General features: G+C 29.0%; 4 protein-coding genes across 11 annotated transcripts in view; 3 read left to right on the top strand and 1 right to left on the bottom strand.

Moving 5' to 3' along the window:
- Nucleotides 1-7,164, top strand: part of LOC127063830 (nuclear hormone receptor FTZ-F1 beta) — a 19,643-nt gene extending 12,479 nt beyond the window's left edge. For 3 of the 5 annotated variants that reach the window (XM_050994074.1, XM_050994077.1, XM_050994076.1), the window contains 5 exons: nucleotides 41-444; nucleotides 623-955; nucleotides 1,040-2,680; nucleotides 2,774-3,068; nucleotides 3,184-6,857. In XM_050994074.1, coding sequence (XP_050850031.1) covers nucleotides 41-444; nucleotides 623-955; nucleotides 1,040-2,680; nucleotides 2,774-3,040 — 2,645 coding nt within the window. In that variant the 3' untranslated portion in view covers nucleotides 3,041-3,068; nucleotides 3,184-6,857. Of the gene's footprint in view, nucleotides 1-40; nucleotides 445-622; nucleotides 956-1,039; nucleotides 2,681-2,773; nucleotides 3,069-3,183; nucleotides 6,858-7,058 lie in introns of those variants that run through there. The other 2 variants (XR_007781496.1, XR_007781495.1) reach the window with 2 other exon arrangements.
- On the top strand, nucleotides 7,139-11,053 carry LOC127063834 (V-type proton ATPase subunit H). Of its 2 annotated transcripts, XM_050994086.1 has the most exons (10): nucleotides 7,139-7,287; nucleotides 7,437-7,518; nucleotides 7,706-7,895; nucleotides 8,017-8,235; nucleotides 8,863-8,964; nucleotides 9,408-9,613; nucleotides 9,697-9,781; nucleotides 9,862-10,268; nucleotides 10,356-10,469; nucleotides 10,547-11,053. In XM_050994086.1, the coding sequence occupies exons 1-10, from the start codon at nucleotides 7,230-7,232 to the stop codon at nucleotides 10,629-10,631; spliced, it is 1,548 nt and encodes a 515-aa protein (XP_050850043.1). In that variant the 5' UTR covers nucleotides 7,139-7,229; the 3' UTR covers nucleotides 10,632-11,053. The 2 variants fall into 2 exon arrangements, with proteins under 2 accessions (XP_050850043.1, XP_050850044.1); XM_050994087.1 differs by lacking the exon at nucleotides 8,863-8,964.
- Nucleotides 11,042-15,811, bottom strand: LOC127063826 (DNA-directed RNA polymerase I subunit RPA2). The gene is made up of 15 exons (XM_050994064.1): nucleotides 15,564-15,811; nucleotides 15,152-15,484; nucleotides 14,835-15,074; nucleotides 14,436-14,758; nucleotides 14,087-14,346; nucleotides 13,755-13,997; nucleotides 13,196-13,671; nucleotides 13,005-13,112; nucleotides 12,744-12,920; nucleotides 12,443-12,657; nucleotides 12,180-12,318; nucleotides 11,953-12,109; nucleotides 11,614-11,867; nucleotides 11,379-11,543; nucleotides 11,042-11,284 (listed from the first exon to the last, which is right to left on the bottom strand). Exons 1-15 carry the CDS (start codon nucleotides 15,630-15,632, stop codon nucleotides 11,072-11,074), a joined length of 3,372 nt encoding a protein of 1,123 aa, XP_050850021.1. The 5' UTR covers nucleotides 15,633-15,811; the 3' UTR covers nucleotides 11,042-11,071.
- A 189-nt stretch (nucleotides 15,812-16,000) lies between these two features.
- LOC127063833 (rab5 GDP/GTP exchange factor) lies at nucleotides 16,001-21,107 on the top strand. Of its 3 annotated transcripts, none has more exons than XM_050994084.1 (10): nucleotides 16,001-16,018; nucleotides 16,386-16,688; nucleotides 16,762-16,877; nucleotides 17,065-17,322; nucleotides 17,411-17,540; nucleotides 17,649-17,746; nucleotides 17,807-18,063; nucleotides 18,135-18,266; nucleotides 18,362-18,607; nucleotides 18,680-21,107. In XM_050994084.1, the coding sequence occupies exons 2-10, from the start codon at nucleotides 16,510-16,512 to the stop codon at nucleotides 19,121-19,123; spliced, it is 1,860 nt and encodes a 619-aa protein (XP_050850041.1). In that variant the 5' UTR covers nucleotides 16,001-16,018; nucleotides 16,386-16,509; the 3' UTR covers nucleotides 19,124-21,107. The 3 variants fall into 3 exon arrangements, with proteins under 3 accessions (XP_050850041.1, XP_050850039.1, XP_050850042.1); XM_050994082.1 differs by lacking the exon at nucleotides 16,001-16,018 and adding an exon at nucleotides 16,227-16,316; XM_050994085.1 differs by lacking the exon at nucleotides 16,001-16,018 and having other exon boundaries at nucleotides 16,251-16,658.
- Nucleotides 21,108-24,376: the final 3,269 nt, after the last annotated feature.

A 24,376-nucleotide genomic window follows, 5' to 3' on the forward strand; every position in this document is an offset into this window, starting at 1 on the left:
CCACAACGTAGAGTAATTATAAAACCCATTAAATTCGTAGGCAAAGGCATCTGTAAGTATCTAGGAGGTCAAAATGGCGTGACGGTGTCCGTAGTTTCAAATTGCGGCTCGGTACTTGGCTGTACGAGTAGTACCAGCAGCGTGGGCTCGCATGGCATCGGTATCGGTATTCTCGGTTCAAATGCCACGGATATCGACGACGCGGACGACAGCGACGGTGAAATAAGCAAGATCGACTTCCGTGGTGTCAATCTGCGAACCAAGAAGAAACGAGATATCTCCGTAAATCAGAGCGGTGAGAAAATCGGCGATTGCGATGGCGAAGGTGAAAGCGGAGCTTGCGACGGTAACGATACGTCCCAACAGCAACAACCAGAGAGACCTATGTCATGGGAAGGAGAGCTCTCCGATCAAGAGATGTCTTCGAACACCCTCACTAATCAGGTGCATACACTGATAGATGATGTAATAACTTTCATTTATATTGTTTAGGATATCGTACATGGTTCTTTCAGTTCCATGACATAATTATTAAGATAAGTCACGTAACGATTAAGCAACGTTTGACTCGTCTGCGATATTAGATACTCGTAATATTTATATTGATTTCCGTTTTCGGTAGGATCAACATGAGGAAACATCGATGGAAGGTGTTCAAGTTTGCGGTTCCAGTCCCGGACCTGTAGAGCAAAAGTTTCCGATAAAGCCAGAACCAGACTTTCGGTCAAGTCCAGGATACACGCTTGGTTCTTTTCACGAAGGGAATTTGTCTTTAAGTCACAACCAACAATTACAGCAACAACGTGGTATCGAAAATCTTGAACAAACACAACAGAGCGACCTACCTCTTCTCGTGGGAAAACTACTTGGTGGATACAATAGTTCCACTCCAAATCACAGTCCGGTTCTTAATCCAAGACATCACTTGACCAAGCACAGTCACACGCGATCGCAGGTAATGAAACGACTCTTCTTTGTGCGTTTAAAACTTCTTTGCAGTTCGCGTGTAAATATCATTTCTTTTTTTGTTTGATCGTAGGTACCATCACCGGATTCCGCGATTCATTCTGCCTACAGTGTCTTCAGTTCTCCAACCCAAAGTCCTCACGCTGCAAGACATTCCGCCTTAGGAGCAGGAAGCCCCATTCCTTCTTCCTCGCTCTCCTTATCTCGACATAGCTTCAATAATTCGACGTCCTCCTTATCACTCTCCCTCTCTCACTCGCTCTCGCGTAATAATTCAGATGCTTCGAGCAGCTGTTACAGTTATGGCTCTTTGAGTCCACCTACGCATTCTCCCGTCCAACAGCCTCGACATCCGCACGCTCACTCGCAACATCAGCATCAGCAAGTAGCACAAGGTAGTCCTTTGCATCTCCCAACGGTTGCTGCTACGGCCGTGAGCGCGCACCATTACTCCTCTTCCGCACCAGGATCAGAGCTTTCCTCGGACGGACATCCTGGAACGGAAGATCAAGAAGACTGTAGAATACCTGCTGCACCATCGGGTATCTCCACACGACAGCAGTTAATTAATAGCCCCTGTCCGATCTGCGGCGATAAGATCAGTGGATTTCATTACGGTATCTTCTCGTGTGAATCGTGCAAGGGCTTTTTCAAGAGGACCGTCCAGAACCGCAAAAACTATGTGTGCCTTAGGGGTGCAGGTTGTCCTGTTACCGTTGCCACAAGAAAGAAATGCCCCGCTTGTCGATTCGACAAATGCCTCAATATGGGAATGAAACTCGAAGCGATTAGAGAGGATCGTACCAGAGGTGGTAGGAGCACTTATCAATGTACATATACTTTACCGGCAAATCTCGTTGGCAGTCCTGCGAACAACATGACGGCAAGTGATAAGATGAACGCTGCTGGTAACTGCAGTCCTGCACCGCCCGGTAGCGAACATCATTATTCCGTTAGACATCATTCGAATCACTCGTATAAAGTACAAGTAGTACCGCAGCTTTTGCAGGACATCATGGATGTGGAACATCTTTGGCATTACAATGACAGTGATCGTATAACTGGTATTCAATCTGGTGTGATAACTTCTGGTGGAACTAGGAGCGCTCCTGCCAGTGACATGTTGTTAGGAAGCGGAAACGGTGGAGGAACTGGCGCTTCTGCCGGTCGAAATGCATCCGCTACCAATGGCTCTGGTACTGATTGTCCCACCAACGGGCATGCCAGTAACAATATTAATAGTAGAAGGGAAGATAATACCGCAAGACCCTGTCCGACTGGCTCGGCTTCCACCGGTAGCCACGAGCAATTACCCGCTAACGCTGGTAATGTTAGCAACTGTAATTCCCAAATGTGCGGGAATTCTAATGGTAATCCATCGCAACATCCGGACTTTCTTTCGAATCTTTGCAATATCGCCGATCATCGTCTGTATAAGATAGTTAAATGGTGTAAGAGTTTGCCACTTTTCAAAAATATTTCAATCGACGATCAGATCTGTTTACTGATCAATTCATGGTGCGAGTTGCTGCTCTTCTCTTGTTGTTTCCGTAGTATGAGCACTCCTGGTGAAATAAGGGTATCTCTCGGCAAGTCGATCACTTTAGAGCAAGCAAGGCAACTTGGTTTAGCGACTTGCATCGAGAGGATGCTCGCTTTCACCAATAATTTGAGAAGGCTAAGGGTGGATCAATACGAATACGTAGCGATGAAGGTAACTTTCTTCGATCGAATTACTTGTCTTTGGCGATTGGTTGATGATCGTAAGAGTCGATTAATTTCTTTTCGTTTCTGTTTTTGAACGAAGGTGATAGTGTTACTTACGTCCGACACCAGTGAATTAAAAGAACCCGAGAAAGTTAGAGCTTCTCAAGAAAAGGCTTTACAGGCACTTCAACAATATACTATTGCCAGGTATCCAGAAATGCCTGCCAAATTTGGTGAACTATTATTGAGGATTCCGGATTTACAAAGGACGTGTCAAGCAGGAAAGGAATTATTAAGTGCAAAGCGTGCGGAAGGAGAAGGCAGCTCGTTCAACTTATTAATGGAATTATTGAGAGGTGATCATTAAAACCATCGCCGGGACAGTGAACAATGCCGTGAGTTACTACCCTTGATTTTAATTTCACACAAACTATTTCTCTGTTTTTCCATGATAAGATACGATCGAATATGTTTTCAACGATTATTTTCAATTATACTTTCTCTTTCTAGATTCCATGCTTATAGGGTCCATAAGCTTAGGGAATTGGATTCGCTAAGTAAATAGAAAAAAGCTGTTAAACTAGTACCAGATGACTGGAATATACGCATGGTCCATAATATTAGCACTTGGTGAGGGGGGTACGTTCGTGTAAGTCTAACTGAATATTGGAAAGTTAAAGTCTAAAAAAGAAAAGAAAAGAAAAGAAAAAAAATATTTCTCTCAAAATGCTTCCGTACTAAACTCGCATGCCCGCTGCCTTGAATTATATCAATTTCGATGCGGCCTAAATTATGCTCGAAATGTTCAGCGTGCATGTATATGCAAATGAGACTGAAAAAATAACTGACGGTGACACACAGAGCATTTACTTTACAATAATGAGCGTTGTACAAAGAAAGTTGGTATGATGTAGCATTAAAATGCTACGATCTATTTAGATAGGTCAAATCCGTCCCATTGCCTGCTTTACAATAATGTGTATAGTCCGCAGTTGGGACGGAAATTACCTTTATTCATGATTGTAATAAAGCAACCAGTATTTTATATTGTTTTCTGCTTACTTAAGAATATGGCATAAAAATGTCTTATATATATCCCAGTTACAAAAGTGTACTTAAAACATCAGTCGACCAATTGCTTATTTATAAGGTAGTTAATCGAATAATAATTCATAGTTAGTAATACTTAGTTAGTATGTATCCAATGGAAAAAGCGATTATAAAAGCTCATATTACACTTTTTATTCTTTTACATGACATAATGTTACATCAGTAATAGAATTAAACTTCCTTAAATCAGAGCAGACACAAATATTCACTCAGCTTCATAAAATAGTATTTACAGTGCGCTTGGCAGCTAAATTACAATAAAACCTTTGTTAGAAGAAACAGTAATTGTATTAAATTGCCATGATGCTCCAATAGGTATAAATATTTAGTTTACAATATTATTACAACGGCTACATAAGTTGAACTAAACAAATTAGGTAGGCAAGAAATCAATTTCATTTTCTTCCCTATTTTTCAAGAACAACGCGTCTGAAAAAGTTCGTTAAAGTGATATTAATTACGTAAACTTTATTTCAAGTGGTAAACAAAGGAAGAAAATAGGAATAATGGTAATGTTCATTTCGTACGTATCTCCGATAACGATTATGTGCTATCAGCACGTCATTTGGAAAAGTCGACTTATGTTTTTCGTAAAAAAAGCCTTTAATATCATAGTCATTAATTTACAATGCAATTTGTTTGCAAAATCTTAATCTAAAATAAAGTGGTCCAATAATGAATACGAAATATATTTAAATTACGTCTAAAATCGATACAACATGACATTTTCTGGAAGAATATATTATCTAAAATGTTAGCAAACGAGGATGGTAATCTTATTGCTACTGCAGTTTGTCGACAATATAACAAATTTTTTTCTAAAAAAGAAAAAGAAAAAAGAAAAAAGTCAATAAAAAAAAATTAATCTAAAAAGGATGTATTGGAATATTAGAAATATACTATTTAAATTTAATATTTATTCTGAAGGTTTTTGTCTCAATTTATGCGCATGATTAACAAAGTAACAAACTATTAAAGTGCTTTACGACAACCACAAAATAATAAAGATTGGTAACTTCTTCAGATTTAACGTTATAATGATATATAGCGTAAGATCTGTAGTATATATGCCACAGCTTTAATTGTATATTATATATATATATGTGTATGTATGTATGTATATGTATATGTATATGTATATGTATATAATGTGCCAGAAAGTAGACACTGTTATCACTGTTGTAAAATGCTCTGTAAAACATAGAATTTTATTGTTATATTGTAAAAATCGTATATATTTCTGGTATCTTTATACATTCGTTTTATTGAAAACATATTTATTTTGATATAAATAGACAAATTTGTGGTGTGCAAAAAGAATTACCAACAATATATATATATATAATTGATCAGTGATCCTTGTAGATGACAAATTTTATAAAAGAATAGAAATTACTATTTATCGATAATGCTTTTACGAGACTGTCATATTGATGTATTGTTCTTTTTTGTTATAGAGAGCCCGATTTGTATTCAGGTGAATGATTAGCACCAAAAACAATGTTTGATCTCAGGATCAATTTATATATAGGGATACAGTTAATTTGCAATACTTAATTTCTAATATAGGTTATACGAACTGTCTTCCTCTATTTTTTATTTATATAGTTCCATTTTTATAAAATGTCAATATTAATCACTGATTTTTAATGTATATCTGCATATATATTATGTTCATGATAACTGGACCACCTATATTATAAATTATTACTCAGTAATTATATTACCTTATCATCTTATGATAATATTTTGTATATGTCAATTTTTTAAACAAAGCTGGTAACATAATACATAACTTAGCCAGTATTTTGAACAATTCATAATGAATTGGTATTAAAACAAATGACAAAGCAAATGTCTAATACAGTTAGTTATTTAGAACAAGGCGGCGAAAGTAACTTTGTACATATGAAGAGAAATAATATTTTGTGGTATTGAGTGTATGGGAAATGGATGAGACAGAGAAGAAAGCTAATCTAATAACAAGTTGATCGTTCAACTTAAAAATAGAAGAGTATGGAATACATTTATAAAAAGATAAATATTTGCCTGTTAAAAATGACTATTTTCTATGTTTATGTTTGATAAAAGTTATGTCTCCATATTTTAATGAAATAATTATACTTCAAATCATATTAATTGACTTTATTTTAAGTTGTGCTTCTTTACGCGTGAAAGGACAAATCTTGTGTAATTTGTAAAAGATTAAAATAATTCAGGCTATAGTCCAAATTAAGTAAACCTACATATATAGAAAAACATGTCCATGTTATATAAATAGTCTTCCGTTCTTCAAGGATATAACCACTATGGAGAAAAAAATTTATATTTAATATTATATAATATAAAGATTCTTGGAAATCTTTTCATCAATTACGACAATATTGGGATGAAGCTGTATAACATTATTGAAGTATGCAGTTGTCAAAGAGCTTAGATACGATAAACTATAACATCTATTTTATATAGATACGCGCATGTGAAATATGTAAACATAACAAAGATAATATAAAAATTCACTTTATACATCAATTATATTGAATACAAAAATATGAACCAGAAAAAGATTAATATTAAACAGATATTGTACTTTAGAAATAATTTTATAGATACTCGCATACAATATTTTTTTTATTAACTATATTATCTAATGCAACAAAAAATTTATCCTTATAAAGAATTCTTGTAAGGAATGTGAAACAAAAGATAAAGAAAATTTAATGTGTCATAATCATCAGATTCAATGATCTCTATGAACGTTGTATAGCAAGTTATAAATCTTATTTTAGATTTGAATATATGCTAATGCACACGATAAAAATTATTATGTAATAGGTCTCTTGTGCACGTTTGTCACGAAAATTATATATTTGATTTGAGAACGCAGATTTAGCTATACAGAAAGAAAAACAAATACAATATAGTTGCGCGTAATTACAAAAATATCGCATTTCCAAGGATGGTAGCTACACATACGATGAAGAGATGGCTATACAAGAAAAAACATCGTTAGAATGTAGTTTTATACATACACACACAAATAATACTTATAAAATAAAGATCTTTTTACGAAATTACGTGTTCTTCATACTTATGTATGATTTTAGTTAATAATTTGGGATATATTTTTATTCTTTTTACTTTCCTTTATTCCTACTTATAAATATTTTAATAGTCATCTTATAAAATATATTTAAGAATATAAAAACTTAATAAATAATAATCTTAGAAATATTTATGCGATATCAAAGAATGTTAAATTCGATTTTATGAAGTTTCAGAATCTGCTATGACTGCTTTCTCTTTTTTACGTTGGTAACACTGAATGTTGGTCTTGTGATCATAGCAAGTGCAAAAGCTGGAGTAGGTACAAGTATAAAGTCATTCATTTTAATCGTTTAAGAATTTTTTATTAAATTCGTCATCGCTTAATATCGACGGCAGACATGGTGGAACGAACGAATATTAAAGAAATTATTCCAGCATTACCCGACGAGAAAATTGGTAAATAACCTTGATAAAATTAGCTTTATAAGATGATAAGCCACTCCCAACATTTGAAAACATATGAAATATCCTATTGCTTATTATTTATTTTGATATTTTCTTTTCTTTATTGAAACATTTAAATATCTACATATAAATCATTATAGATATGCTTGCCGCTACGAGTGCTCTTCAGCAGCAAGCAGCTGAAATAAGAAATCAAAGAATTAATTGGCAGTCATATCTACAGTAAGCATATTTTATTTATTTTAATGTAATCAAAATAATATATTAACAAACATCTTTATATAATTGATCGACATGTAATATATTTATTTGATAATGGTGCAATCCATATCAAACGTTACGTTATTGAACTTGTAATAATATATACAAAAGTATTATAATATTACATGTATTATTTTTTACTTTATAGATCACAAATGATACCTAAAGAAGACTATGACTTTATAGTAGCTTTTGATACAAGCGATACTAAAGCTCGGGAAGCAAAACTAAAAGAAAATCCACATCAAGCTGCAAAGACTTTTCTTAATCTTCTTGATCATATTTCAAAAGAACAAACAACACAATATATTCTGACGATGATAGATGATATGTTGCAGGTATTTAGTTTAAAACTATATAATTTTCTATATATAAATATTCTATGTGTATGTCACATATTTTACAGATAACTCTTATTTTTACATTCAAATATTTTTACAAAATATCTTATTTTATTAGGAAGATCGTAGTCGTGTTGAAATATTTAGAGAACATTCTTCACGTAAACGAGAATCAGTTTGGGGACCATTTCTTAATTTATTAAATAGGCAAGATGGTTTTATATTAAATATGACTTCTCGTATTATAGCTAAGTTAGCTTGTTGGAGTCATGAGTTAATGGAAAAAACTGATCTCCAATTTTATCTAACTTGGCTAAAAGATCAACTTAAATTGAGTGTAAGTTTGCAAAATATATAAAATTAGATACTAAAAACTACAATGCATGGTAATAATACTTATAGATTTGGTTAAAAATCTAAATAAATTAGAAGAATTTTGTCATTAACTCATAATTTATTCCAGGATATTAGTAAAGCTTTTTTTTTTTATTTATGAACATATTTGCTTTAATTATATCTTGCTTTGCTATTTAGTTTAGATAATACGTTTATAACGTATGCATAAGCAAGGCACCTATTATTAACATATTATTTAGATTAAAATGTGCTTTTGTGAATTAATCTGACATTATTATGAGAGAGTACAACAAATTTAATTTTAACAAAATAATTAAACAAAACGTAGAAATCGTTCTTTTAATTTTACTTGTCTTTATACTAAATGCTTAATGAATCACGTTATTTGATGTATTTATATTATCAAATATGTTACAAATTAAAATTTTTTAATTAATTTGGATTAATACATATGGGAATTTAAAACAAAACTAACAAAATTTATATCTAACAATTGCAGTTCACACTCTTTTGATAACATTATTTCTACTGCTTTTTATATGGTGAAGGGTGAAATGATTAGTTATATTAGGAGTAGAATATTTCAAAAAATCAGATGGGGTTTTAGTTTGAAGCTCTTCAGGAGACAGATTTGCATGCAGAAGTAATGCAGGATACTTCTATGGAGGAGGCAGGGGAGGCCAATGAACTGCACGAATTACATAATCCGGTTGGTTTTGCAATAACTAATTATAACTACTGATATTTGAAAAGATTACATATGAAAGGAGAGCAGGGTGCAGAATTATTCATTAAAGCACAAATAAAATAAAATTTGGAGTTACTAATTAATTACAATAAACAGGTGCCAAAACAGCTGTCAGTTTACATTAATTATTTAGTTTTTTACAATAATATTTATTAATTGGATTGTAAAATTAATTATGTGGAATAAGCTTTTGATCTTATACTCTTTATATAACTAAACAATTTTTTTGAATGCGTATCTATATTTTTCTGTTTGTTTCTTTTTCTGCTTTTTTAGATTTCTACCTAAATGAAGTAATTAATCCGTTTCTTACTATATTAAATGTAAATTGAATGCTGTTACTTTTTATATGTCAGTTATTGTTATAGAAAACTTATATCATTATTTGATTTTTGATCATTTAGAATAATGAATACATTCAGTCTGTCGCACGATGTCTTCAAATGATGTTGCGCGTAGATGAATATCGTTTTGCATTTGTCTCTGTCGATGGAATTTCAACACTTTTGAGTGTCTTATCTGGCAGAGTAAATTTCCAAGTACAATATCAACTCATTTTCTGTTTATGGGTACTTACGTTTAATCCATTACTCGCAGAAAAAATGAATAAGTACGTAAATTTAAAATATACGAAATGTCTAAAGTTTTTATGAATATTTATTTATTTTTTATATATATAATGGCTTTTTACAGGTTTAATGTTATACCTATTCTTGCGGATATATTAAGCGATTCTGTTAAAGAAAAAGTGACTCGAATTATTCTTGCAGTATTTAGGGTAAGATGAAATAGTGTTTAAAAATATATGGATATTATTCAAATTATCATATTTTTTCAATTTAATTATGTTTTTAACAGAATCTTATAGAAAAAGTTGAGGATGGCCAAGTGGCCAAGGAACACTGCATTGCAATGGTTCAGTATAAAGTATTGAAACAATTATCTATTCTGGTACAGCGTAAATTCGATGATGAGGATATTACGGATGACATAGAATTTTTGAATGATAAATTACTAGCATCTGTACAGGACTTAAGTTCATTTGATGAATACTCTACAGAAATAAAATCTGGACGTCTCGAATGGTCACCTGTTCATAAATCCGGAAAATTCTGGCGAGAAAATGCTAGTCGATTGAACGAAAAAAATTATGAACTTTTACGCATCTTAGTTCATTTATTGGAAACAAGTAAAGAACCTATTGTTTTGAGTGTAGCTAGTTTTGATATAGGAGAGTATGTGCGTCATTATCCACGAGGAAAACAGTAAGTTAACCTGATCATTTATAGTTACATATTATATTATACTGTTTTGTAATATAAGTCATAATATAAAGTATTTAAATTTAATAGTGTTATTGAACAATTGGGTGGTAAACAACGAGTAATGCAATTATTGGGCCATGAGGATCCAAATGTAAGATATGAGGCTCTTCTTGCTGTTCAAAAACTTATGGTGCACAATTGGTAGGTATATAAAAAAAGAAAATAATAAAATTTAATTCCTAATAGACTGCATTTTATATATAAACATTTCTTCTTAGGGAATATTTAGGAAAACAATTAGAAAAGGAACAAACTGGAGCATCGGGAACCAAGTCTGGAGCACAAGTTCCTGCGAAGGCTTAATATTTTGCAATAGTGGTATAGCTATTTATCTCTTAGATAAGCAATCGTATAAATGCTTATATCTTTTATTAAGTATTGATCTTATACGGTTACGTGATATATAATTTGCTTTCTGTATAAATCAATATCACTATGTATTAATATTATGTACAAAAAGCTTAATTGCAGCAAGACAAGATAGTCCATAAAAATGTTCTGATCATTGTCTTGTTATTCCATTAAATCTGATTCATAACTTCCATGTATAAATTATTAATGAATCAGTTTTATGTACATATATAAAAATTCTTTAAATGTAAATGTTGTATAGCCACAAATATGTATATTGTGGTACGATCGTATTACTAGAGTAGTATATAACAGATTTTTAAAATTTAAGGAATGTTAGAAAAAATAAAAATATATACCAATATTAAAATATATATCAAATATATTTTTCTTCATTTTTCTACAAATGATAATTTGACATTAATATTACAGCAAGTAAGTTGAGTTACAAGATATTTAAATATATACGGAATATCAATTTCTTTCACAGATTCGTCATCCCCGCAAAGTCTACACTTTTGTTTCTTTTCAGTTATACCTGTTGGGTTTATTGACAATTCTAACACTGGTCCTAATAATGTTCCACACTTCTGACAAACTAAAGCCTAGAAAGTAACATTTTATAAATAAATAAATAAATGTACACACACACAGAGTTAAAACATATCTGAATTAAGAAAAAGAAACACAATTACTTACAGTCGTTTTATCAGAGCAATGGAAAAGACGGTCCTGTAGAAGAAATGAACACCCGTGAGATATTAAAGAATCTCGTTCCATTTCTCCAAATCGAACACCACCACCTCGACGCCGTCCTTTTATTGGTTGCCTCGTTAATACATCGATTGGACCAGTACTCCTTACCTGTTTAAAAAAAAAAAACATTGTATTTTCACGTAATTCATATCACTGCAATTAATCAAAAGATACAAACCTGCCATTTGTCTGAAACCATATGACGTAATCTCTGATAATGTACAATTCCAAAAAATATATCAACTGTCATTTCACGTCCATCGATACCAGAGTACATTCTTTCTGTACCATAATAATTATAGCCTCCACGTTCTAGTAACTTTCCAAAGAACTCAACTGCTGTTTCGTTCTCATCAAATCTGAATGGTGTTGCATCATGTACTAATCCATGTACAGCCGCAGACTTTCCAGCCATTACTTCGATCATCATAGCTTGAATAAAAACAATAATAAATTTTATTTTAGATTTAAAAATATGTTTTCTTAAATATAATTCAAGTATTTTAGTTCTGATTACCTATTGTCATACGACTTGGAAAACCGTGAGGATTGAATACTATATCTGGAATTAGACCCGTCTCGGTAAATGGCAGATCTTCAGCTGGCCATTTTTGTGAACAAATACCTTTTTGCCCAGCTCTTGAAGCAAATTTATCACCAACACTTGGATTTCTCTGGAAGAATTACTTGTGTTGTTATAATTATAATGAATAAATTAGTAATGGAAAAAAGTATTATACAAACTGGAATACGAAATGTAATACAAGCTCTTCTTGGAGTATTACTATTTAAAGTACCACATAATTTTACATTATCTATATATATATCTTCTTTTCCGTGATATTTACCAGTTACATAATTAGATTGTTCAGCGTCATAATAACTAAAAAAAAAAAAAAACAAATTAAATATAATAATATAATATAATATAATGAGTAGAGCATATGGCAATATATTTCAAGTTATTTAAAAACAACAATAAATATTATTTATTATTAATCATTTACCAATAAAAATAATCATTTTCTTTAATTATAGAGCCAGGTATAGGCAAGCCATCAGTATCTAACTTTTCTGCAAGAAAAGGTTTATTTGGATCTCGTACAAAATAACTTTTCTGATCTTTTAAATCTATAAATTCTGATTTATAAACCATTCCGTGTGCAAAACCACGATCATAAGCAGCTTTGTTGATAATCATTGCATCTTCCATATCATATCCCTAAATAGTTAATATTACTATATCTTAATTATGTATCTCTTAATAAATATCATTACAATGATCACTATATAGCTATGATTACTTACTGTATATGAAACAACAGCTACAATTGCATTGGTACCCATGGCAAAATCGTCTAAATCCATTTTGTCATAATGCACTGGTCTGAATAAAGGACTTGCAGGTGTTTGTAATCTATACAATTTTGTTTCAGATTGTTGTTTCCACGTATGACATGGTGTACCCATTGTTTGTTTACCCATCTATAAATTATTGTATTGTTAAGGTAACTAATTGATAATAACCTTAATTTTTTTTTTATTCTAGCTGTACGCAAGAAGACTTACTTGACACTGATACATATTTCTTGGACTTTGGTTACAGTCTGGCATAGGAATAAGACATGCTAAGTTACTCAAAAATGAAGTCTTTGCTAACTCTTGATGAGAAGTTAACTGAAAATGTAAAATATATATTAATATATAAAAAAATCAATATAGTCGTATTAAAAGTAAATGTATGCTAAAAGAATATTTACACCATCATAGGCTTCTTCTGGCGTGATACAAATATCCATATAAACTTGTTCAAATGTTCCTATAAGTTCTGTTTTTTTGACAGCTAAATTCATTACTCGTCTCATCATACGCGCGGGATTAGTGAATAAATATAATCCTGGATATTGAGCTGGTACCGTTTTCTTTGGAATTAATACTATTTCCATTGTAGAGGGTACTTCTTTGCCTTTTATCTTAAGTATTCTTAAATTATCCGATACTCTGTTTATTATATTGTCTTCAATAAGACCTATTAATTTTCCATCTAACATAACGGTATATGAATCTTTCCAATTATCAGCAATAGAAATAGGTAACATTCCAAGATCTAATAATACTGTTGGTATAGCAGCTTTTAAATTAGATTTTGGATGTTTTGTAATAATACAATTCATAGTTAAATGATTCAGTAAACCACATGGTGTACCATCCGGTGTATGTACAGGACAAATAAATCCTGGAATAATTAAGATTGTAAATATATAAAAGATACCAAATAGTTTTGTGCAAAGTTATTTATAAAGCATAATAAATTATTACCCCAAGCATCAGGTAAAAGTTGTCTGGTTTCTGTAGTTCTCATTCCTTGGAAAAAGGAGCCTCTATGAATTGCACGAAAATGACTCATATAACGCATTCTATTAATATTTTCTGCAACTATTGTAAGTCCACTAGTTTGCATCAGGCCTAAGCCTGTAGACGTTCTTAAATTTCCAGTAGATAAAAAATTTTCCATTTGTGATTCAAGAGACCCTCCATACTTTGTTATATGTAACATCTCCTCTAAGTTAATATGTATATAATTATCAGAACTATTATAAATATATTAGAAGTATTTGAAATAAACAATAAGTCAGTGTTAACATACTTACGCAATGTTAAAGCATATTTAACGTCAGCATTTCTGGCACGTTTCATAATTAAAATCCTAAGACCCGTAAGCCATCCGTATAACTTCTCCTTTAACACTTGTAAATATAAATGGCCACCTAATAAACACTCCTGCATCATTACAGAATCAGCACCTTCTACAGCGCACTTATTATTAGCAACAGCGAAAAGCTTTTTTGTCATAAATACAAGTAAATAAAATTTATCTAATGGTTCATCTAAATGTATAGTAATGCAATGCCTGTAAATAGTAAATATATTTATAGTAAATATATAAGCAAATAGATATCATCGATAAGTAAATAAAAAATTTACTAAGAAAATAATTACTTAATAATAAAATCACAAATTTCTGTATCACTTGAATCTTGAGGTAGTTCAAAAAATTTAACTCGAAACATCTTTCCTATATATGCTTTACATTGTTCATGCGTATGTAAGTCTTCTTCATGTACTGCACGTAACATATTTAAAATACAACCTCTATAGTACAAATCATCTTCACAACCAGCCATTAAAGCATTGTAAATAAAAATATCTGAAACATCGACTAAACACTTCAATATTAAGATGAGAGGTGTATAGTATAAAACTTTCCTATGTGTAAACATTAATTTTACAGAACCATTAGTAACATAATGCAACGTATTATTCTGCAAAGTAAAAATAATAATTAATTAGAATACAAATAAAATGATTTAATAATATTTATAATAATGATGCTTTTACCGATGCGGTATTATCATCTCGAACGCTTCTTAAAAGCAATCCAAGATCACTAAACTGGGCACCCCTAGCTTTCCAGCCTGATCTTCTAATTGCAATAGGATAATTTCTTCTTGTCATCAATAACATACGTATAAGTCGTTCATGTCCTTTAATTATAAAATAACCACCCCATTCTTGTTCATGCTCTCCATGAGCAATTAATTCACTAGGATTCATTTTATTAAGATGACATCTATTAGACTGTAGAAACATTACATAATTAGTTTTCTATTATAGATAATTTTACCATGTAAACTGTCTATTCTAAAAATATATACCTTGACCATAATAGGTATATCTCCCAAATCTTTTTCAAGTGTTTCTTGAGAATTGCCATTGACAGACCATCCTAATGTAACTATTATTTTTCCTTTATAAGTAGCACCTCTTTGTCTACACTCTGTAGGATATATTTTATAATCTTTTACACCAATTACATTAGTAGGGACTGATGGTTGATGAATCGATACATTATTAATCCATAACATAATTTTATCGCCATTAGCAAGTTGAAGATAAACTGGTAATATATCTGTAATTGCTTCAGAAAGTCCATCTTCCAACATATAATTAAAAGAATCTATATGTGGAAGTCCTAAACTTTGTAATAACTGAAATACACACAAATATATATATTTATTTTAAGTATTAAACAAAAAATAATTTTAATTGATATAAATTTAATCTTACAGGATTTTGTATATCCGGTGGTACTCCAAAATCTGGAGAAGTATTGGTTAACTTTGGTTCAGATAACATTTTTGTTAAGTGAAAAAACAAAATAACACAATATTTTACGTTTAAAATGTAATTCTCATATATGACACTACTATCTAACCTTAATATGCCGAATGAAAGCAACACGTGTAGAAAGGAAAAAAATCGAATGGTAGTGGGGAAAATTGTTAGGTTAGTAGTATTGATAGGTTAGGTTATAGTCGCGATGTCGTATGATAAGATATAACTCGTGTCACGTGACAAGTGCTATAGATGTAGAAAGACAATGAATGTCCCTTGGAAGATAATGTAACGTCCTTTGGAAGGATTTCTTCCGATAACGTTACGTAGAATGCGTTTTTTATCTTATTCAAGGGTATACATAAAATTTTAAGAACTTGGGTGTATAAATTTGAAAAATTCTTAAAGTAAATTTATATTTACTTTAATTATCTATATTTATATTATATTATATATATATATATATATATTTGTATTTTACAATAATGTTTTATAATTAACAATCGTTGATATATAATTAAACATGCAAAATATAGCCAGCTTTTAACTATGTACATGCATTTATTCTGATGGTTCCTTATTATTTCTTTCTATTCGTTTTGTATGCTTTATATTAGTGCTGCCAACTTTAAATTAGTCAAAGAAAAAAAAGTAAGCGGATGACGTTTGTATCTTCTGCTATCTGATATTTCTGTCTAATAACCGGTGCAAAATGATGTTACTTTCAATTATGTGTAATTTGGGTTTTAATTTTTAATTACATACAATTTGCAGGGGAAGAAATCATCGTAATAATATTGAAGTATTACGGATCATATTCCTATATAAATTCGAATAAAATATATATTCTACAAATTATGGATTTCTCTGATTTTATTAAAAAATAAGAAATAAAGATATGTATTCTATAAAAACACCTTCGCTTCGCATCGACGAGGCAGATTTGAAATGTAAAAATGGTTGTGGTTATTATGGTAACGCAGAATGGGAAGGCTATTGCAGCAAATGTCATCGAGAACATTTACAAAAGCAACGAGCACAAAGAGAGTATATATCAAACTTACAAACTGTCGATGTGTAAGAATATTCTCATTTATTCTTATAAGATTTTATTTATATAATTCTACTTTGTTACCTATTATGTTTGCAGAGATACATCTAATAAAACTTTACCTACTGGATATCATAAACACGAAGAAAAAAAATCGCAACAAGAAAAGAAGTATAAATTATTAAATATTTCTTTCCGAAAGCCTACATCAAAGTGTAATGTATTTAAATTACATCTTAGTACCATAATATTTCTAATATATTTCTATCATATTTCTTATTATTATGTAATCTATTATTAGATTGTTTAAAATATATTATATAATGTATATTATTAATAATATAGGTATATAGTTTAAAGTGATATGAATATTGTTTATTAACGATTCTTTTTTTTCTGAAGTACAAGGATGCCAAGAATTACTTTATGAATTAACAAAGGACAATTCAGATCTTGAAAAAGTGAGAACTGAAAATAGAGATCTTATAGCTTCGATTGTGAAAACACCAGTTGAAAAAGATGTACGAAAATGTATACATTCATTTGTAGTAGATATTCTTCAGAACAAAGATATCAAAAGAATAGAAGAATTATCAGAAATAACACAGAATTTTTATCAAGTGTTTGCTAAACGTTTAGAAAATAGTGTTAAATATACAGGTATTAAATTTATATAATTTATTATTCATATCATTTATTATTAAAAATATAAATAAATTATAAAAAATATAAATAATTATTTTTACAGATATATCTGCAGATATTAAAGAAAGATTATTAGATTATGTTGAAAAATATTCTATGACATTATTGTACAGAATTCTATTTTGTCCACCATTCACAACAGATGAAGAAAAAGATTTAGCAATTCAAAAAAGGTTTGCACATTGAAGAACATTAAAATTATTATTAGAATATGATATAATATAATCTAACATAATATAATATAATAAAAAGCACATTCTTTTAAATTTTATTCGTAATAGAATAAGACAATTAAACTGGGTCAGTGGCAAGAATTTAGAATGTAGAATTCATGAAACAAGTTCTGAAGTTAGAGAACTTGTGTATACATCTATAACAGGTTTGTAATTAAAATCTTTTATAGTTTAATAGTAATTAATCAAATAAATATTTCTTTTAGATTTACTAAATATGGATTCTGCTAAAGCTCCACAAGAAAAATTAGCATGTGTTATTTATTGCTGTAGAAATATATTTTTGTTATTACAACAATCTGTAGGTGGTCCAGCTTCTGCAGATGAATTTTTACCTGCTCTTATTTTTATTGTTTTAAAAGCCAATCCTGCACGGCTTAAAAGTAATATTAACTTCATAACAAGATTTTGTAATGCTAGCAGACTAATGACAGGAGAAGGGGGATACTACTTTACAAATTTGGTATAGTATTCTTTTTTATTAGCAATGTTCAATGCATAAAAGTTTTAATTTATTTTATGATAAAATTCTAGTGTTGTGCTGTATCTTTCATTGAAAACTTAACTGCTGAATCTTTGAATATGGCTGAGAAAGATTTTAATGCATATATGTCGGGAGAAAGAGTACCACCAAATACGTGGGAATCAGCACTAATGATGTGTGAAGTGAATATTATTTTTTCTTTTTAATTCATTATCTTAGCTTTTGCATTTAAATAATTATTAATATACTTCTTTTATTTCATAAATTCGATTTATAGAGCTTGCATTTGATGTGTGAAGATATAACGTTACTTGATAATTTAAAGGCAAAAAATTTAGAAATAATAAATGAAGCAAAAGAATTACAATCTAGAATGACACAATTTAAACAAGATATAGAAGTTAAAGTAGCTGCTGCAATTGAGAAATCACCATTATTAATAACGCATAGTCAAAAATTGCCTACAAATTTAGATTCAGATAATATTGAAAACTACCAGTTACCTCCGCCTATTATACCTCAGGTAAATACATGAGTATGTGCATATGTTGGATTAAGTTAAAGCGATTGACTTGGTATTTAATAATTTTTATAGGTATATTCACACCCTGTTAGCGACCAATCCAATAACACTTTACTGGCAAATAATTCAGTTGATTTAAGAACTTCACTGATGGATGATTGTATTACACCGTCTCCAACATTTGATTTTCCTTCCTTCACTGGTGATGGTAGTTTAGATGTTAGTAAAGCAGATGATGAAACAAGTCTAATCAGTTTAGATACACAATGTGATTTATTGATGACTGATTCTCAATTACATGAAAAAGATACACCTGATATATTACTGGGAAATTCAAGTACTTCTAATGCAAATCTCGTATCATCTATTGAATCAATAGGTCAAGAAGATTATCATGGTTTTACTATACAAGGATCCCATATACCAACAATTCCTTGCAGTACAGGTGATTTGTCCATTAATTCTGCAGAATTGTCATCGGATAGTCATTATTCTACATATTTCCACAAGATGTAATGCTATTTATAGATTTAGAAAATTATTCTTGGAATAATCACACATGATAAATTTAAAGAGAAAAATTATTAATAGAAAAGAGATTAGAGCATTCCTTCTTATGAATATATATATATATATATATATATATATATATCAAGTATTAATTTAGAATTAATGCTTATTATTATCTATTATTATCTAGAGTACTTTTGACTTTATTCATTAACAAATTAAATCAATATTTCAATATATTCAGTGAAAGCTAAACAATTATTATCGTTATTGTATATAAATAAAGTGATCTAATGTAAGATTTCAGTTTTGATCATATATTAACTAGATAGCAAATATTTGGAATGTATACATTTAAATTTTTTAGTAATATACTTTTTTATTTAATTTGTGATATAATAAATAATGGTGAAGTAATATTTATTATATAACAAGACACGTTTTGCTGGAGTAAAAATTTCTATAGATTGTTTTGAAAATAATTTGGAAATGTAATAATTCGCGTGAATATACTTTATTAAATTTCAATATAGTATTATAATTTCTTTTCTAAATACGATATGAACAGTGGAATGTTGTGCGTGTGTATATATACATTTTCTATTCTTATTATTAAAACACAAAATATGATAATATGTATATATTTCATATGGAAATCGACATCGCGAAAGAATACATTTCGGATACCCAAGTTTTAATTCAAATGATTAAAAGATTATTTATTACGAAGTGTAAAAAATAGATTGCACCGCCTAAAAAATGAAGAACTGCTTATATTATTACAAATTATTCATGAGACTCAATCCCAATGGAAGAATTCTCATCGAATTGTTTCTTAGATCCGGATTATGATTCTTGATAAATATTAAATAAATACCAATCTACAACAATGCCATTTCAAATCATTTAGAAAAAGTGAACAGCTTTGAGAGTTGTATAAATTTCGATATTTTAGGAATTAGCGTATAGAAAGGAACTATGCAGATACAACACAACCAAGAAACTTATAAATATATATTTACATATATACACTTAAACACGTTCTTCGTAATAAGGCTGGAGATGTACTCATCGTCAGTATTCGTTTAGCTCTCTAATCGTTTTAACGCTTTAAAATGGATAAAAGATACTATCGTAGTAAGAAAGGAAGACCTAATCGTCTGCGAAAAAGAAAGTTTACTGGAATTATTCACATGTTTAAGACATCAATGTATTTTATAAATATATTCGTGGAAAAGTTCTCCAATAAAAAATGATTTTCTATCGCCGTGGATCCGATGATAAAAATACTGTAAGATATTACTTTTTTGAAATATGTATTTGTGGTTACCATTAGTTATTTTAGTAAAGTGTTTAGTAAAGTGACGGTGAAATTTCTTTTAAAAAATTTGCTGAAGGAGTCTGATTTTTGTCCTTGTTAACGATCGTCTCTGAACTTTTGCCGTTTTATCGATATTTTTTTCACCATAATTCTTTCAAATCGAAAAATTGTTTTCATAATGAGATCACTACGTGTTGAAATATCCGGTAAAATTTATTTTCCTTATTCATAGATACCCACAGTGGTATGAATAATAGTACGTATTTCGATGCTCTATATACTATTTCAACTGCTTTGAAGAGTATATACGAAATGTTGATAAAGAAAGTAGAAGAAGAAGAAAAATGAAAAAATTCTGAAGCAGAAAAATCTTTATACGAATTAATTATATCCAAAAATAGAGCATGGACTAAAAGATTTTTATTTTTTGAAATTGAAAACAGGAAAATAGACAAACAGAATGTTAAATCGAGTTGCTGCAGAGTCTTAGATTTGAAAGGAAAAAAATCAAACACTTAGGAATATGAAATGTAGTATGAAAGCTATGAAAAAAATTGTAAATGTAATTCTGCAGGTTTTATGGGTAAGATGGAAGTCGATAGAGTATTGAAATATTTCAGTATATGTGATATAAAATAAATAACTTTTAACACGTTATTTTTTGAAATATATTCTTTTCGAATTGTGTATAGATTTAGAGAAACCTATTTGACCGACTGAAAAATTTCTTTATAATTACATTCTCTATGGTAAGACTTATAATGAAAAGATTTGTTCTACGTATCTTTTTTTTCTGTAATTTTTTTAATGAAAAAAACATTGTTTCTCGATAAAATTAATTCAAATAAAATTAATTCAATGTACTAATTATTGAATTTTAAATATTTTACTTTTATTGTATCAGAGCTATTCACATATATTTAAAGAAATACTTTGAATTTTTTATTTCAGATTCTATTTTCAGATTTTTTGTATACAACTTGGATTTCTGTTTTTTTAAAGAATCAACTACTTTGTAATTTATTCAAGATTACGAGGATAAAAACGTCACAGAAAAAGAATTTATTTATAAATATATATTGATAAATGTCAAGAATAATTTTTACTTCACGTAAAAAAATTTTAATTACGTATTATAGTCTTTTTTTTTTTTAATTTAGAACAATATGTTTTTCTCACGCATTCACATAAAAAGTAAGTTATCATTTTATATTTTCATTGTTGTCGACTTCTGTAGAATTTACATATAGTCATTATCACACATTAACTATGGTTAATTGTAAATAGTTTTGATTCATTGTAGAAGAAAGACGATATTAACAGACTTCCAAAAGAAAAATATATATTTCGTTATTATGTTGATCGATTTTTAAAGGAATTATTTTCTTTTTTTTTTCTCCGGACGGTATATAAAGGAAAATAGGTAATTCGTCCTTTATTACAACAGTATTATAATAAATTATATTATATTATATTGCATATACAGCATAATCTATATAATAAAATAAATAAATATTTGTACATACAATTAATCATACATAAAATAATTATCAAAATGTATTTACTATGTATTAGTAATAAAAATGAAAATAAAAAAGTATAATGTGAAAAAAATCCGATGTGTATTCTATTACAACCTCTCATCTATTCTCTTTATCCCAAAAAACTGGTTTTTCTATTGCAAATTCTGGACAAAATGAATATTTTTCTCGCAAATCGAATTTTATAAATTTTTTATCTTTTTGAATTTTTTCTGGTCTTTTATTTTTGTATTAGAATTATCATATAAAAATTAAAATGATATATGAGGAATAATCAATGTAATAATAGTTATAAGATTGTAATAATAATGTAAGAAAGGATACATTGAAGTTTTATTCATGATAAACATTTATTTGCATTTTAATTATTTACATTTATAAAATATATTGTATTCGCTTATTATACGGATATTTACTTAATCGTATAAATTGTGATCTAATATAATACAATATTATTTAATTTGAAGTCATATAACGCAGTATAATGTAATGTAGAATACACACATGCACATATAGAGAGAAAGAGAGAGAGACGGAGAGATGGAGAGAGGGAGAGAGAGAGAGAGAGAGAGAGAGATATATAAACATAATTAATAGTTTATATTAAATCGAATGAAGCAAATTGAATAAACTATTGAGAATATTGAAATTTTCGTATTCTTGAAGTAACTATTATGTCATGTATTTATTATTTTTATAATATTTATATAAATGACAACAATTTTTTTAATAATTTTAATTCCGTATCTTGTTCTTTATCGTTTGGAAAAAGACAAAATCAGCATTTGTTGGTCTGAGACTTCACTTAATGAAAGCAACGAAAACACATCGTACAAAAATAATGGAAGTGATTAAATTATTCGTGTTCCACTGACAAAGCTTTTGTCCAAGTCGATCATTATTTTTTCACCATTAGATGAATTTTTTTGCTTGTTTTTCCGCTTATAATATTTGTTTGAATAATAATTTTTTTTTTATTTTAATATTTTGATACGATAATAAGATGGGATAATGTGTTTTTGTTTTGTAACAATTAATATAATTATTTATTTTATATTTTTTTTGATATTAATTATATTTTCAGATTAATATTCAAGCTTGCTTAAGCAAAATTTATCCAAAATAAAACAAAATTTATGGTCGAAATTACAATCTGTAAATAATAGTAATGGTAATTTAACGTTACAATTATTAAGATTTATATATAATTAACATTTAGCAATTCAAGTTTTATTTCTTTCGAATAACTTTTATATTTTATTCATTTTTAATTATTGTCAATGTTGATAATATTATTTGACCATCCAATATGGCATTATCAGTTAATTTTTTACAATGCCTCGAATTGCTTTAGAAAATTTCTTATTTATTTACTTTTATTTATTTAATAAAAATATAAAATTCGATTCGGTATACGGATTGCAAGATTATTTAGCATTCATTAAAAGCGCTCAAATAAACGATTATTATGAGATGTATATTTTTCCTAAACATTTTGTATATTCTCATATCAATTGTATAAGCATTTTCAATCACTGTTATCTCATATAGGTATTTCAGATTAAGGTGTTAAATATAAAATTATTCGATTTGTTTTTCCTTATGCAGAGTGTATTTAGAAGATATGTACTTAGAAGACTTGGACATAATGAATAATTTTTCGTCTAATGGAAGAGAAATTATGATTGACAAATAATGATCATTAATTTCACTTAACTCGATCGTAAAAGGTTTATATTATTAAGTACATAGATTAATAGAAAGATAGTTAATTTTTACATTCTAAAGATAAGATGCATTATTTACTTACATTAAAAAGAAAGTTTATTAATCTAAGACACTCGAGGGATATAAAAAAAAATTTTTAATCGAAAATAAATTTATATGATAATAAAAATAAAAATCAGTTGATAAAAAGTTGATGAAAAAGTCTTTAAAAAAAGAAAGTGAATATCTTTGATCTTTTTTTTTGAGTTTAATAATTAGCGGAATATGTTTATTTAAAAAATATTTTATAACTACGAAAACTAACATGATCGGTTAGGCCAACAAGATCTCGATGACTTATTTTGAAGACAAACAAGATGCCATTAAAACATTTCTTTGTAATAACTTTGATTTACTATTTTTTTTTATTGTGCAAATAATTGTTATTAATATTTTATTTTTCAACGTTTATTCGTACTATTATAAGCCTGTAATACGTCGCTATAGGACATTTCTATAAAAAAAATTTATTTCTTGTTGAAAACTAGAAACTGCAGTTAAAAAAACTGCAGTTAAAAAAATTGGTATTTGGAAAAATTCTAAAAAGAAATGGTCATTATTTCTAATTCTAATCATCGTGGCTAATCTAATCTTTTAAACATTAATCAAAAATATTGCGATCCTCGATCG

The sequence above is a fragment of the Vespula vulgaris genome, chromosome 5 (assembly GCF_905475345.1).
Source record: "Vespula vulgaris chromosome 5, iyVesVulg1.1, whole genome shotgun sequence".
Lineage (NCBI taxonomy): Eukaryota > Metazoa > Arthropoda > Insecta > Hymenoptera > Vespidae > Vespula > Vespula vulgaris.

Coding starts and splice junctions, on each gene's coding strand:
- LOC127063834 (XM_050994086.1), top strand. CDS start 7,230: ATGGTGGAACGAACGAATATTAAAGAAATTATTCCAGCATTACCCGAC. Junction 8,236..8,862: donor AAGATCAACTTAAATTGAGT/GTAAGTTTGCAA, acceptor ATGGGGTTTTAG/TTTGAAGCTCTTCAGGAGAC. Junction 10,470..10,546: donor AAACTTATGGTGCACAATTG/GTAGGTATATAA, acceptor ATTTCTTCTTAG/GGAATATTTAGGAAAACAAT.
- LOC127063826 (XM_050994064.1), bottom strand. CDS start 15,632: ATGTTATCTGAACCAAAGTTAACCAATACTTCTCCAGATTTTGGAGTA. Junction 13,672..13,754: donor ACTTTTACCTGATGCTTGGG/GTAATAATTTAT, acceptor TAATTATTCCAG/GATTTATTTGTCCTGTACAT. Junction 13,113..13,195: donor CAGAAGAAGCCTATGATGGT/GTAAATATTCTT, acceptor TTACATTTTCAG/TTAACTTCTCATCAAGAGTT.
- LOC127063833 (XM_050994084.1), top strand. CDS start 16,510: ATGTATTCTATAAAAACACCTTCGCTTCGCATCGACGAGGCAGATTTG. Junction 16,878..17,064: donor CCGAAAGCCTACATCAAAGT/GTAATGTATTTA, acceptor TTTTTTCTGAAG/TACAAGGATGCCAAGAATTA. Junction 18,064..18,134: donor GATACTACTTTACAAATTTG/GTATAGTATTCT, acceptor ATAAAATTCTAG/TGTTGTGCTGTATCTTTCAT.